At 38.7% G+C, this 16,612-nt stretch overlaps 1 protein-coding gene across 1 annotated transcript in view; it reads left to right on the top strand.

Moving 5' to 3' along the window:
• ST3GAL1 (ST3 beta-galactoside alpha-2,3-sialyltransferase 1) overlaps nt 1–16,612 on the top strand; it is a 49,525-nt gene that overhangs the window by 21,558 nt on the left and 11,355 nt on the right. Inside the window, exons 2-3 of the mRNA XM_063450255.1 lie at nt 5,257–5,918; nt 11,942–12,135. Of these exons, the coding sequence (XP_063306325.1) occupies nt 5,610–5,918; nt 11,942–12,135 (503 nt within the window). The 5' untranslated portion in view covers nt 5,257–5,609. The remainder of the gene's footprint in view (nt 1–5,256; nt 5,919–11,941; nt 12,136–16,612) is intronic.

The following is a 16,612-nucleotide window of genomic DNA, read 5'->3' on the forward strand; positions in this document are numbered from 1 at the left end:
CTCTTCCCTTTGTCTTAATTTTTAAAGGGAAAATTCTCTGTTCGTCACTAGGTGATAGACCAATAGAAAACTGGGGGTGTGGTTACCTTCCAGATAGAAATTTAAGTATTTGGTCTATAGAGGGCAGTCTCGTCCCACTAAACATATCCAGAAAAGAGTTAACTTTTCCTGGTGGCTATTTTGACGTCATTTACCTTATCTTTATAGTTGTCTATAACTCAAGTTTTCTGTCAGTTCAAGAGTTTCTTCGAATTTTCTTCAGACTATGTGTCTGGCAAATTCGGCTATAATTTCTAATATGACAGTTATAATACTAAATATGACCCCTAAACTTACAATGGGACGTTATACAATATCGAAAGTAAAATTAAATTATTTAATCTTCTCTGTCACAAATGTTTGGGTTTAGAATTGATTACTCCATTAGCATTTTGACAGTCTGTCCATCCCCCGTTCTCATTTCTTATCAAAAGGTTTGTATATACTAAGCATTCCTTAGCTTCTGGCAAAATGGTTAGTTTTACAGAAAGGATAGAAATCTTGTGTCTTTTGTTAACTTGAAAATAACAAAATGGAGTCTGCTCTGTTTCAGAGTGACTCTGACAATATACATTTTAATTTCTATCATAGCACAAAATGTCTGCCGATATAAATACCCTGACAGGCCACAGGAGATCTTTAGTCAGTAGCATTGGTAATGGGCTCTGGGTTGACAAGTGTATTAGAATATATGGAACCTTAAATGTCTACTTAATTCACCCCAGTCACTTCATCTCAAAGTAAAACATTGCAAGGTTAAATCCACCTCTTGTGGATGTCATACTGACAACCATTAGAGGCGCTTCTGCGGCAATGACCAAGTAAAAACTCATTCACACAAAACGGAAGCCTCCTATCAGAAAATATAGATTCATTGCTTCCCTATGGGTAAGCTTGGATGCATGGTGCCTTCGTGAAGGAGACCATATCTCCTCAGTGACGTTGAGAAAGGCGGAAAGGTAAACAGTGCCACCATGTTGGAAAAAGGTAAGACAAATCTTTATTTTGTCTTTTCTGTTACACACGGCGGGTAGCCTATCTAACCAGGGGCACTAAAGCATTAAGAATACCGGCTTGTATTCCAACACTTAGTGTTCTTGTAATAATAAAAACATATATAGATACAAGTAGCTTTTAACCCAGGCTATCGTACCTGCTTATATGGTTCTCATGAATTTTTAAAATAAAGCAAAAACAAAGCATTCCGACCTCATTATCTGACTTTTGGATGGGATGTGCATTCAATACTGAGTTATGTTACTCTTTTGTTAGTCATATTAGAGGCCATACATTAGACCAATATTTTGTGTATGGTGTTTATTTTTTCATGTAGGCCATAGTTCCATTTCAGCTATTGCTTGTCATCATTTATGAGAAGGTTGGTTATGATGGCTCCTCTGGGGCAGTGTCTTATCCTCCAAACAGGAGGTGTTAGGCGTTAGCTCTGCCCACTCTTTAGCTGTTCTCCCTTGCACGCTTTTTTTTTTACCACATCTACCATACATATTAAATACTCTTCACAAACTCTTCCCCTCCCTGTCTTAGACCTTGTACCTACTGATGTTCGGGGAGGACCCACAAGTTTCCTGAAATTCTACATAATTCTAAAAAAAAAAAAAAGTAATTTCAATGTGAAGCGCTGAGGTCAGAACAGCTATTCGTGAGTTAAAATGCTTCTTTGACAAAACAATAAAATGGAAATCTAAAAGCCTGTTGACCTTCACTCCTATTAGATTTCACCATCTGTTTGCCATCTGTGCAAAGCCTCTGAGTTACCCCTGTCTATGTGTGTTCTATTCGGTGTTCCCCTGTGTCCTTGAGTAATGGGCTTGTTCTTTGTGAAACTAAAGTCCACCTGACAGAGGGATTGTAACCTGTAAAAGGCACCAGCCAGTGAGCAAACTTGTTTTCTCAACGGATTTTAATTCTCTAAAACAAAATGCAGAAAACCTTTTTATTACTTCTCTCCGTTATGCATGTTGCAATTTACACTGGAGATTAATGTCCATTCAGAAGGACCACCGGTAAGTCAATTTGTTATACATTAGTTTGTTTTATTTTTTGGGGGGTTTGTGTTTGTTTTTTTCCTTGTATGGAAATTACTGGCTGCTTATAGATCAATGGAAACTATTTAAGACTATTAAATATTAACTATTTATTGCAGGAACATTACCAAACATAGGACTCCCTGTAGAGCTATTTATTTACTTTACGGGATTGAAATCATTATCTGTAAATCTAAAGGACAACTGCACAACTGTACCTAAAACATGCTATGTGTGTTATAAAGCTTTCTGAATGTTAATTCCCTGTGTATTTGATATTCTAATTAAGCGATCTGACATTGTGGTATTTTTGTTTTAATAGAATCCCATGATTTGCCACTTTACAGAGGGCTATTTAATAAACCGTGAGTTGAAAGACTACAAGACCAGCTTAATAGTCTGGAAAAATCAGAAACTGACTGAATTGAACATTTATTTTTCCAACTTCTTTGTTTTGCCTAGATATTTAACATCGGTTGCATACTCGCTGCAATGTGAGATTTGAATGGCATGAACTAAATGTTTTCATGGGAATTATTAAAGTAACATGTATTTCTAACACGATAGTGCTGTACTACCTATTTAGGCGTCCGCCCCCTCAGTAAGGAGATAAATGGCGTTTTACTTACTTTTTGTCCATCGATGTGGCAGGCCCCGCCTCCTTGGCGAAGATCATCAGTTTTGATGATCTCAGCCAATCCAATACTTTCACATAGGAAACCATTGGGAGGCTATTGCGCATGCGCAACAAAATGCCTTGCTGCACCAATCAACATCTTCTCGTACAGACGCATTGAATCAATGCATCTCTAAGGGGAATGCAGCGCCTCTATGCAGAGTGTAGAGACACTGAACTAGTAAGCATTGTCTCTGAAAGTGCAGCATTTACATGCTATAGACACCAGAACCACTTCATTAAGCTGTAGTGGCTTAATGAACTGTAGTTCATTACAGGTGACTGTAGTGTCCCTTTTAAGTAAAAGAGGGCAGAAAGTACCATCAATCCCTTAAGTGGAGCGCTAAATAAATGGACTCACCCTTGGTATAAGGATATAAGCAATCCCTGCCTGTGACCTATATAATATACAGCTGTACTCTGATATCCTTGCTGCTGTAAATGCTTCTATAAAACGTAAAAATGGAAGAAAAAAAAAACTTGTTTTGACGAGAAAGTTAAAAACATCCCCCCAGGGTTGCTACCAAACTAGAAACCATGACTCACAAATATTCAAACATCCTCCATCAGCCACTGCTGTTGTTGTCTGATAAGAGACAGATATCTGTAATGAGCTAGACACAGAGGCCACCCCTCCCATCGGCTGGGCAATGGTGCGGCTGGGATGAGTCAGCTCACCTGGTACAGCAATATGAGCTACACTAAGGAGATCAGTTCAGACACATTGACAAACTGTGCACTTAAATCTGTCTGCAAGAATATTTGTTACACAAGTGCAAGTCGTAAATATTGCTAAATAATCTGATAAAATCTTCACGAGTGGTCATATAAGACCGTGCGAAGGTCTGAATGTATTTACTCTGATCAGCTAGACAGGGATTTGAGGTCATTCGAGAAATGATTTAGAGAAATCAAGCCTAGTCACTGAAGTTGGTAAAAAGAATTTGCTAGATAGGTAGAAGCGCCTCCTCCCCCCCTGAATTTTAGGCTGGCCAATGCTTTGTCAGATCACAGTTTTGCAAGTACATTTGTGGTGTTTTTTTCCTCCTCGCTGTGAAAGTTTTTCTAACTTCAGCATTTTCTGTATAAAGTAAGCCAAAAGTAAACGTTCATCAGCTAATAAGAACAATACTTAAAGGGTTACTGATTTGAAGTGGTTGTGGTGCCTGGAGTCTGTAGTGTTTTGCTATAAACCTCTGCACATACATAGTTAAACTCCACTGTAGCTCCCTTTCCAGCAGCGTCATTGAGGCGTCTTGTTTGGGCTGGCTAATGTCAGTTCTGTGCATATTGTATATCTGTCATCACGCACAGCATGCCGGCGACAGGCATCTAATTGTATTTTGGGATGTGGGGTGGTGTATGTTGCAATATAATATCCCGTTTAAAAAATAAAATAAGGAAAACACATGTTCCAGTACTCCTTGTTTAAAGCATACCCACTGGATTCTGGAACCCCTGCACTGAGCCATCTCAGCCAGTCATGGTACTCTCGTTCTATTGTATGGGAGCCTTCTGCATATCCCAGAATAATCCGGGCAGCAGGAGGTATGTAGTTCAGTTGCCAGTGTTTTGTCGAATGCTCTACAGCTGGTAAATTATGAGTGTTCATTCACACAAACAAAGTTCCAGAAATTACCTTGTTGAGTGGTTCCATTTATGTATTTTTAAGAATGAAAGTACTTACGACCACCCTTTCTTATGACTTCTGTTCACGCTTCAGTGGCATTAAGTTACCTTTATAGAGGTTTTAATGTATGTAGCACATGTATTACATCGGATACCAATGACAGAAATGGATTAAATATGATTATTATTTATTATCATTATTATTATTAACATTTTATGTAGAGTAGAAATTTTCAAGCAGCATGTTACAGTTATATAATGTGGATATTTCACACAATTAGACTTATGTCCCCCTACCCCGTTAGCCATCCTATAAAAGTTTAAAACTCACTTTATTTCCAGCGTCGCACGGGTCCGCTGGCGCTGGCTCTGCCCCCTTTGTGACATCATCAAATATCATTGGGGGCACGGGGCGAGGACAAATGCCGTTTTGGCCAATCAGGACCTCTCCATAGAGATGCATTGAATTAATGCATCTCTATGAGGAAAATTCAGCGTCCCCATGCAGAGTGTGGAGACGCTGAACGGCAGGGCTGCTTACTGTGCAGCCCTGAGCCAGGAAGCCCCTCCAGTGGCCATTTAAGGGGTGGCCACTTGGCGGTATCCCAAGGGGCATTTTCTCTGAAAAGGCTGTGTTTGCATGAAAATGCCTGAAGGGAGCTATTATACTCACCAGAACAACTACATTAAGCTGCAGTTGTTCTGGTGACTATAGTGTCCCTTTAATATTGATTTGATTATACTGCCATTAACACCATCACTTTGCACTGCTTTAGAAACAAGTGTTCTAGTGTAACATGTATACATCTTACAATGATACATACTTTGACAAAACTAATAATATTCTGTATTTTTTTCTGTATGCAGGTAATATCAAAACAAAGAAACCGTAAGTCAATATGAAAGTCCTGGTACGTCAAATAATCTAGAAATCAAGTACATCTGTCTGTCTCAATGAGTATGCAGAGACACAGAAGTCAATTTATCTGTCAATCCGTCTGAATATAAAGTTAAATCACTCGTATCGGTTGGAATCTACGGCTCACTGACCCGGGAAGGTCACGTTTCAATTCGTAGATAAGAAAAATGTCTTACTAAGAAACAAACCATTGTCCTGTGCCCCAAGATTCTACTCTCATTGGCCTTCAAGGTGAAGTTTCTCTCAATTGGCTGACTTTCCTTCTCGGGACTTTTGAAGGCTTGAAACTAGAAAAAGAGACATGTTTTTCAGACAGAGGAATCTAAAACTGTTCTCCCTTCTCTTGATATTATTAGCCATTACCTCTTTTCTTGTAAATTACAACCAAAATGCTGGGTCATATACGTGGAGTCCTGACAAGTACTTTACAAGATTTTCAGATCGATTTCGTAGATTCATGACATTTTCTCGAAGGATTTGCAACTGTGATACATGTGTAGCTGAATCAGAAATCTCACCCTGGTTTGACGAGAGATTTAATCAGTCCATTCCTGCTCTGTTGACTAAGCAAAATAATGTGATCCCAGAAAGTGTGTATCGATGGTGGCTGGTAAGTTCTAAGTATACATTGTGGTTTCACAAGTAAATGTGCTGGGTTGATGGTTAAAATGTTACTTGAGATGTTCCATTCAGAAATGACTTTAAAACAATATGACCAAAAGATTCTTATTCTGTATCATACAATGCTATGAAAATATTAGCCATAATGATCACAATATCTGATATTATTCTTCATAAGGACGTAGATGTCTACAAACTGCATAACAATTTTTCAAAACCTCTAAAGTAAATATAAAAAAAGAAATATGTAGCTGCGGAGATCTTCTAATTGTCCGCAGTCAGTTAGAACTTGAGATTCCAACATGTGAATTGCTAAACTACCAGCATTCCGCTGTGAAGGGAGACTTGTGCCTAATGTTGCACAATGCCAGTTTTGTAAAAACATTCGGGGTAGCTATAAATACTTTTTAATTTTTCTATTGAAAAAAAACATGACATTGTAAAAAAAAAAAAAAGCAAGAAATGTGATGGCCTTGACACTTTAAAATAAATATAATTTTGAATTGTAAAAATATAAAAAGAATAAAGAAAAAGAATGGAGCACTAAAAAAAAAAAGTGTCTGTTTAACCTTCTTGGTAAAATAATAGCTGGGGGGCGACATAAAAAAGAAAAAAAAAAACAATTGGATATAAGGCAGATGGTATAAAATATGATGGAACGTAGCAGCAAAGGTAGCTACCGTAGATACACTCACGTGTATTGGAGACTGGGATTATTAACTAATTGAGCCTTTGAAGGAAGCATCACACCTTTCTTCCCACAGCTTGTCACTCAAAGAGAGAACAGGAATGGACCTGTAATCCTACACCCATCTCTTTTGACTTGTATTTTAATAGTTGTTTTCTATCCAATTTCTTTATATCCTTTATGTTAACTTCTAGATCTTGTTTGTATCCCTTTTCTATAAAGTTCTTCTTAATTCTGTCTGTACAGTTTCTCCTCATTCTTAGGAACTGGGACTTGGGTACATTTATCAGCCACGGGTCGTGGTGACAACTATTGAGTTGTATAAAGTTATTAACATCCACTGTCTTAAAGTGAGGTGTTTTTTTTTCTGTGAGCATTAATTTCTCTAATTTTCAGTGTGTTTACCAATGGTTTATAACAATATTGCACTATCACGCATTGTAACGGACCGTTTCACACACAAGAGGATAAAACCCAGTTTAGGCGATAATCCCCTTTCCAGATGCACAGGCAGCTACTGCAAACACCATTCTCCCGACTGGAACCACACGAACACTGGAACAGCTGAACAAGAAAAGCAGACCTCGGCTTACACTCTTGGCAGTCAGCATACAATCCCATTCCCCCAAAGACCGAGACGACACATCGCTTTGAGGGTTAAACAAGAACTCTAGACTGGGACACCCAGTCTGGCTTTTATTTCCAACTCACACATACAGGCCACACCCAGGGGGAGGCATAAAAGAACCAATGACATAGATGTTACCTCCCACACATCCCCTCCCCTTAGTGTGACACATAATCCCATTATGCATACAGAGTAAAATATACTTTTACACAACTTTCATAACTCTAAAACCATACATCACATTCACATAAAAATACATATCCACAATCAATCCATTCAGGGGAACAACATATTAAAAAATGGCATGAATCCGACCAGGGGTTTAAAAGTTACTAAAAGTATATTTTGGGCCTGGGCTTGCAGCATGGCACAATCTGGCTCAAACAGAAGTAAAACATCCCCCACAATGCATCCCGGCTTCCTCCCTTCTGCCCTGGAGATAATTGGAGAAGTAATTCAATTATCTAGGACTAGAGTCAGACTCCATTAACCACATGGTTGCAAAAAGACAGTAAAAGACATAAAATTACATACTGATACATTTAACACATAAAACACACATTTCTACATATCCCCAGTTTAACTGAACACATAAATACCTACATAATATTTAAGACAGTATTACTGTGATATGTTACAAAGTCTTAAAGGGACATTAGTCCCAAAAGTCCCAATATGTCCATCGCTGATTTTAAAGGGCCAGTAGCAGCAATATAAATTATTACATGCCCAAATATAGTGTTTATAGAGCAATATGTCCATGGGCCGTAGTCGCAGGGCAGGAGGCTAGCAGCCAGGCCTCTCCAGTTCACAGTGGCGAAGCTGGTTTCGCCACACGCATTTCTCTACTTTTTGTAATTCCGGTTACATATGAGAAACGCTCTATATTGTATGGGTAAGCCTTTTGCCTAGCGCGTCACTATTCCACTGTGTGCACATCAAGGTGATTATTTTCTAAACTTAGTTTTCACACAAAGTGGTGTTGATGTATATATCTGTTTTTCTGGGTTAATAGGAGGACCCTAAGAGTGCTACAGCTGCTTTAAGTTAACTTGATACTATATTAAAATTACTAAGCGCCTTAGTTCACACGTATAAGAAAAACATTGTTTTTTCTTTCTCTGTAATACTTTATTGATACTTGCAAAAATAAAATAAAAGTGCAGTAAAAACAATTTCTAGAAACGTTAAAAAAGCCAAAACTCATTTCGTCAGATATGCTATTTTCAGACTGAAAAAGCTAGTACATCTGGCGAAATGCATTTTGGCACTTTTTTAAAAGTTATTTTACTGCACCTCCCCTGACTTCCTACCTATTATTTTACCAAAAAGGGTAATGCCACCCATTTTTTTTTTAGCATTCAACCACTCTATAAGTGTTTCATTTACTGTTTGCACTTATCACTTTGTATATAATTATGAAATTAATTATACATTTTATCTCTCCACTAAATTCTTCCCTCTTTATCTGCGTTGTAATTCAGTATCTCCCTTCTCCCACGCATTTTGTGTCTTTCTATCTTCTCTTTGTTAAAAATTATTTACTCTACCCTAAAATATATTTCCCATATTTCAGGGACATTTGTAATTACACTACTGACTATTCTTTCTTGATCTGATGTAAATAAAAAATTAATGGCATCATCATTATTTTTCCTTCCTCTGTGATGAAAGTTGATAAGATGTGAGCTTCAGAGATGGAAAGAAAAGGTATGGACAGGGGGTTGGGCAAGTTTCGTTATGCTCTACTTGCAATAAAAAGTTCCTGCAGATGCATAACAGACAAAAACATATACCTGATCTCCACAAATGTTGCAATTTGATAATACTAAGTCATTGTACACACAGTGTCTGTAAATTTTCTTTAAGGGACACTATAGGCACCAGGGCCGGATTAACATTGGGGATGATGGAGCTGCAGCTTCAGGCCCATGCACATGGAACCTCCGAGGCCTATTGTTAAAAAAATAAAAATTAAAAATGTTCTTATGGCTGCAGCCTTTGTAAGTCCTCCCCTTTTTTCCCAGAAGAGACTTTCAGTCTCTTCACAGGGAAATAACTCTGATTTGGTCTCCACGCGCACAAGCTTAGGAACTTGTCTGAGGTCTGTGAGGGAGGGGGTGGCAGGCACGCTAAAGTAGAGCGTGCCTGTTACTTCCATTAGCTCAGGAGAGATAACGGAAGTTGGAAAGAATCCTTCCTGGCTGTTTGACATCTAGGGGGAGTTCCCTTGGTAATTTATGAAAGTGCTGATTTCTCATAGAAATCTAAACTTTCATAAACTGGGGTTAAACTAGAGTACTCCTCACCAGGCTTGAAGTGCTTTTGGGGTATGAAGTGGTCCTTTAAGTATGGAAACTTTAGAGGGATGTAGGGGAACAAAACTTGTGTGGACTGTCTGACAATGAAATTAGTTAATGTAAAGCTGACTTTGCGCACTATGCGAAACACTGTGGCATGTTCCCTCTCTTCTACACTCACTATATACACACTTCCTCTGTCCCAGACTGTATACCAGGAGCTTATGCCTGCTAGTAATATGGTAACGAGAGGAGTGGACCAGCAAGTGCTAGGGGACTGTCCTTAGAATGCATGGAGCGAGCGCATCATTAAACACATTTATGCCAAGCTCAGGATGCTGTCTGCATATTATGCCCTTGGTTGGTCATCCTGCGTGATTAGCAGGTGGCATGACGTTAGGCTGACCATCTAATTCTTCGGGCAGACACGCCCCCTTTTTGGGCATGTTTCTCCCTTTGGGCGGTTCTGGTTACGTGATTCGCGTCAGTGGCCCATCCTTTTACCCCATCCACTGATAGCCTTCTTCACCGGACACTGCTGTCAGGGGGTATGAATTTACTTAAACGATGAAAGCGAGAGATTGGCATAAGGTATGTGTATTCTGATAACTATATCTTGTGAGTTTCCCTCCAGCACCACCTCCACCAGATACATGACACTTGGGAGGTATAACGGTTTTATAGTTTTCTGTCGATAAGATTCAGTAATTAGGCCCATCATAATTGTCAGCACCAGGCCCAATGGGCTCTTACTCCCGCCCTGCAGACCACTTCATCTGATTGAAGTGGTCAAGGTGCAGTGTCCCTGCCCCTGCTCCTTTAACATGAGGATGTGAAACATTGTAGTTTTATAATGCAGGGTTAACACAGCCACTAGAGGCGCTTTCTGTTGAGTCACGACTCTGTGAATTCATGCTGGCTTGCCCTAACAGAAATGCATTGATTTAATGCTTTCATTCGGGGAAGGCTTTATGTGCTCACGGCACTTGCTGCTCATGCGCATTAGTCTCCCCCTCGATGCTGACATCAGAGGAGATGGAGAAAGAGCCAGCCAATGGAATAAGGTGAGTGTAGACAGGGGTTTTAACTATTTAGCACGAGAAGGGGGCAGAGGAACACCTGAGTGCTCGGAATACAAAGCTGTTGTATAATAACAGAAGTGTTCCTTTTAATGATATGAAATTGTAAGTGGTGTTGGACCTTCTTTTATGCCATTCTGTTTATCTATTCTTACATTTTGTTTCTCTGTGTTTGTATCCATCATTGACCTTCTAAGTACCATAAACACAAATCTGGGAATCTGAAATGTCCAATTAGTCTTGCAGTTGACCTTTTCAAACCCAACACTGCACACAGAGCACCAATGTCCCATTGATTTTTCTGTTGAAATGTGTTCCAAGAATCCGTATTGACATATATCCCCGTATCATGTATGCGTATGGTTAAGGAATGTTTAGATATGAATTAGAGCTGTACAGCATGACCTTGCTGTTATATTTTAATTCCATCCATTACATAAAAACACAATACTCTTTCACAAGAAGGCTAAGTGTAGCTGTAGAAAAATATAGGGTTTTTTTGTACTGTAATATGAAGTATTTTAATATATTATAAATACAGGATGAAGATGACAGTTGTAATAATATTATGATAATCTAGTTTAGGGATAGACTCTAATATACAGCTATCATATTCCGCAGCGCTTTACAGTTATACTGCTGGGGGAGCATGGGGGATAATTATTATTATTATTATGATATTTATAGAGCTCCGTCAAATTCCGCAGCGCTTTACAGTGGGTGGACGAACAAACATGTAGTTGTAACCAGACAAGTTGGACACACAGGAACAGAGGGGTTGAGGGCCCTGCTCAATGAGCTTACATGCTAGAGGGAGTGGGGTATAGTGACACAAAAGGTAAGGATAGTATTAGACTAGTGACAGTTGCAGAAGAGGAATCAGTATGGAGCTATTAACAGTTTAATTGATACGCTTTTATGAAGAAGTGGGTTTTAAACAATTTTTTTGAAGGAGTGGAGACTGGGTGAGCATCTAACGGAGGAGGGACAAAGAAAGGGGGAGGGACAAGCACGAACAGGTGTCTATCTCCGAAAAAAAATAATAATCACATGTACATTATAATAATTACTATTAGCATTTCTATAGCACCAACAAATTCCACAAAGCTTTACAATTAAAGAAAAGGGGGTGTTTTTTTACTTGAACCGGCTTAGATTCACAGCTTTTTCTAGCTGGTCATGAGATGTTGAGGGGTTCCTGCATTTTTTTTGTTTTTTTTTTTATTCATGAATTAATGAGAGATACCTGTTTGCGAACCAGGTTTATGAAATCTGCATGTTTAATTTATTCTCTGCTATTTTCCTTGTAATCGACAGCGTCTTCAAAGTGAAAGAAATCCCAAGAATATCAACAAGACCATTCAAGAATTATTTGAAATTATTCCAAGTGATTTTGACTTGATGGACCATAGTCCGTATCGCTGCCGGAGCTGTGCCGTGGTGGGGAATTCTGGTAACCTTAAGAACTCTGAGTATGGAGCAGAAATTGATGACCACGACTTTATATTGAGGTGGGTAAAGATGCATGAACATTTCTAGAATGTTTAACCCCCTTATCAAACCCAGGATTCATAATAATGTAATAATAATATATAATACATATACAGTAGATTATAATCACTCTAAAAAAGCAACATCAGCCATAATAAAAAACTAGTGTATTGAGCGGACTCCCAACAGTTGATGGAATTGCATACAAAAGGGAGTGGCAGTCATTAAAAACGATGTAATGTGCTGATGCTATACAATTCAAAGTCATGAAAATCATTTGATAAAAAATACCAAGAACCAGTCAAAATATTAAAGGAAAGGGATTAGCACAGACTGTAACATAAGCTAAAGCCAGGGCCAGACTTAATATAGTTTGCACATTCCAACAGTAGGTGGCGCTGCAGAAAATATACATTGTTATTGAATGAACAGTTTATTCACATTCTCTCTGTGACCGCAAAAAAAAAAAAGGTTTTACGCTATTTGTGTAAATAACTGAAGAATGTATAGTTATTAAAAACCCTTGTCGTCAAAGTATGGAAAGCAAGTAATGTTTTACTGCGTTTTAAAATGTTTATTTTGTAATATGGTGCTCGTCACAGAACAGTCCTCCCATATCCTCAAAACATTTACCATCAGTTCATCCCATTTTGTATTTTTCATTTTCATCACTCACTTTTTGCTGTATTCTCCTTTTCACTTCCCCATGAGCCATTTCCCAACTTGTTTCTGTAATGTATATATATACACACAGACAAGGCCACAAAATATATACAATAAATCAAAATTAGCACTAATCGTGCAGGCAACAAATACTGTAACAGTCCTTGGGTATAAGGGTAGGATTGTGCAGCTACCACGAGTATCAGGTAGGGCACAGGTCCAGAGTCACCAGGCAAATATAGTGACATCAAGATCCAAAGAAAAATCAATGAACAAGTCTGCAGGGACAGGATCACTGGTAGTAAAGCCGGGACCACGGAACCAGAACACAGGATCGGAGGACACAATAACGAAGGACCAGGAGGACTCAATAACGCAGGATCAGGAGGACACAGGATGAAGACCAGGAGACACAGGACCAAGTCACAGTATGAAGGAGCAAGGAGCAAGGAGCCAAGAACACAGGAAACCAGGGAAACAGGAAACAAAAGGCAATGATCTGGCAAGGAGTGAGGGGAGAACAAAAACGAAATAGGTGCTAAACAAGGACCAGGTGAAGTGCTTAATGAAAAGAAATCAGGAACAGTGCCAAACAGAAACAGTGGTGAGTATGAGTACTGCACGAGGGCAAATCAACTAAGGAGTGTCGTGACAGTTTCTTGCTGTCCTCTCCTCCGCTATCACCTCACTTCATTTGCATTAGACTTCCCCTGAACCTATTTATTTCTCTCTTTTTAGTCTAATTTCTTTCCCCGGCCTTCATTCTCCCTTAACCCCTTAAGGACACATGACATGTGTGACATGTCATGATTCCCTTTTATTCCAGAAGTTTGGTCCTTAAGGGGTTAAAGGGTTACTGTAACCCTTTTTCAAAAATCTCTTCTTAAAGTGAAAATGTCCTGTTAGGAAATATTTTCTCCCCACTCCCCCTAAATTTAGCACTGAAACCTGCAACAAAAAGTTGTTACTTGCCTTGGAATCCAGCACCGGATGAAGCTTCTATTCCACGCCCCTTCCGACACCACCAAAGTCCAGAGGCTTCTCATAAAGAAGATTTTGAACTGTTTTGCTGGCTTAGAGTGTATGCGCAGTCAGAGAGGGGAGGGAGTTGGGAGGGGATTTAAAGGGAGAAGTTGTACATCTGTCGCAAGCTTACTGTGCACTGACTACGACATTTTTGCAAATAATTGATATTAGGCAGCAAGGAACAGAGTCACATGTTCCGAGGGCGTAACTATCCCCATGCACAAAAGTGATTTTACATCTGAAAGTGCAGTCTTTTGAGCTGAAACACTGCACATCCAGACTCTTATCACCAGGAGCACTTCAAATCACTAAAGTGGTCATAGTGGTTGGAGTGACCCTTTAAACCCACACACTAATGCTATTCTCCCAGTTATGATACATAACATTTTTACATCTCCCTGCTACAGTGTCTCCCTCCTACCACTCTTTCCCCATGAACGCTTAACTCTTGTAATTGTCTTGTTTTTCTGTCCGGACATTTCCTTGCGTCTGCCAGACAGAGGACAGACGTTTGTGTCCAGCCAAACCCGGACCTACGGTTTCCTTAGCATTACCAGAACAACTTCATAAGCACAAAGTCCTTACAGGTACTCCGTTATAAATGACAGATTATACAAAATCTAGCCAACTCGCAACTTGGTTAAAGGTTAGATTGCCCCCTACATAATAAACACACGATCCAAGTCAAACAGGAAAATATATGCCTTAGAATGCAAGCTCGTTTGAGCGAGGCTCTCGGCACCTTTTGCTCCTGTACTTCCATCATGTCCTCTGAAAACCACTTGTTTGTTAGTCCAATTATTGAATAGAGCTACAGAGTTTGTTGGCACTATATAAATCATAATAATATGCAGCAGGTAACCTCAAATTAAGCAAGGCGTATTGAAATATCTAGGTTATTTCCAATAAAATGAATAAACTGCTAAAACTATTTTTATGCATGACTTCACAAAGAGTAGTGGGATTAAATTATATAGTAATGAAAAGCAGCTCCTGTTTGTCTTCTATACAAACAAACCCCTCTCTTACATAACACATAAAACATAACACAGGGTAATGCCCTAAAATATCACCGGTTTATTGAATAGACTGTTTATTGTTTACATTATAGATTAATAGTTTTCATTCTCAACATCTTTCTTCACCCGTCTCACCGGTGGTGTTAGGACTTCTCAAACTATAGCTTCAGTTCCTCTGGCAACAAGTCTGTCCTATGTAAAAAAAAAAATAATGTACACACATTTAATTCTAGTATAAAACCCAACAGAGTAAATGATTTGCTAAATGTATAAATACAGATTGTTTAGAATAATATGATTTTTTTTTAAATAAAAAAGGGTATTCTTAAATATATCTCCCAGAAAATTATGTAATTTCATTTCAACATTAAAGGGAACGGTCGTTTTAATTTTCTAGGATTTTTTCTTATTAAAAGTATCTACCTGCTATATGTCACATATACCTGTGAGATGTGAAAAATTAAATTAAATGTAGAAACCCACACCACTTTATTCTGCAACTGGATGCCTCCATCTTAACTCCCTGTCAGTCATTGTTATACAATGTGTTCTTTGCCCCTGGTATAGAAAACATACAGGCTGTACTTAGACTGAACTGAATTATTAGTGGCATTTGCTAAACCTTTGATAGAAATTAATTAAAAGGTTACTACAACCACCATGACCAATTCTGCTTTTAGAAGTGGTTATGGTCGCAGGAGTCTGTATGTGCAGAGTTTTTGCCTGAAAAGCTTAAATCCTGAGATATTTGCACCTCTGGCCCACATGACTTTGGAAGCGTGGAACTGCCAAATGTCGATTATATACAAAAAATAAAGCATTATTTTAGAGTTTGAGGGGCTAAAGAATAATGCTCGATATGGCATTATATTTGTTGTTTTTAAAAAGCCAGCAAATAAGGGTTGTAGTACCCCATTAAAGGAATATAGATTGTAAGATTATTCATGCAGGGTCTTCAAAAACGTCTTGTTTCCAGTTAATATTTGTGATAGTTTGTATCTTATTTGCTAGACTTGTGCAAATATTTGTATTGTATAGTTTGTCTGTCTGAATCAAATGCCTTTTAATCCAATCCCGGACGAATCGATCATGATTGAATAAGTCTTTACAGGTAAATCACAAACAATCGAATTGTTCAAACATTATATTCATGGGGCAACCCTAATGGTACAATATCTTACAGAGCTACAGAGTTTGTACTTCCTGCCCCATTTATTAAGAAATTGGCAGTCCCACCAAATGTAATGTGGATTCCCCTGAGTTTGTGAAGCAGATCAAAATACAGAAAGCACGTGCCAACTCTCAAAGATCTCTCCTTTTATTTACACCTCTGCAGACTAATATAAACGTGTTCATTAGGAGAACCACTGAGACTAAACTGACAATTTTTTTTTTTTTTTTTATGTATTTTTAAACGCCAACACATTCTGCAGCACTGTAGACAATAGGTGGACGAACAGAAACGAATTTGTAACAAGACAAGTGTAATGAACAGAGGCTGGTGAGGGCCCTGCTCAAACCAGCTTACATTCTGTACACACACACTGCTCTGAATAAGGTGTGCACTGCCACTTAGTGTGTAGAATTTACATGAAGCTGACACATTGACGATGACAAGTTCACGTTAAAGACCCAGTGTCAGTGTTGTGTCCTGAATGTTAAGAACAGAAGCACTAAAGTGACGAAATCCATGATGGAAGATATTACTTAGAGACTGTGTGCTTAATCCTTTGAGTATCAAACACTATACTTTGCAAATCCGGGAGATGGACAACCCTCTGGCACCTAA

The sequence above is a fragment of the Pelobates fuscus genome, chromosome 4 (assembly GCF_036172605.1).
Source record: "Pelobates fuscus isolate aPelFus1 chromosome 4, aPelFus1.pri, whole genome shotgun sequence".
NCBI classification, from domain to species: domain Eukaryota; kingdom Metazoa; phylum Chordata; class Amphibia; order Anura; family Pelobatidae; genus Pelobates; species Pelobates fuscus.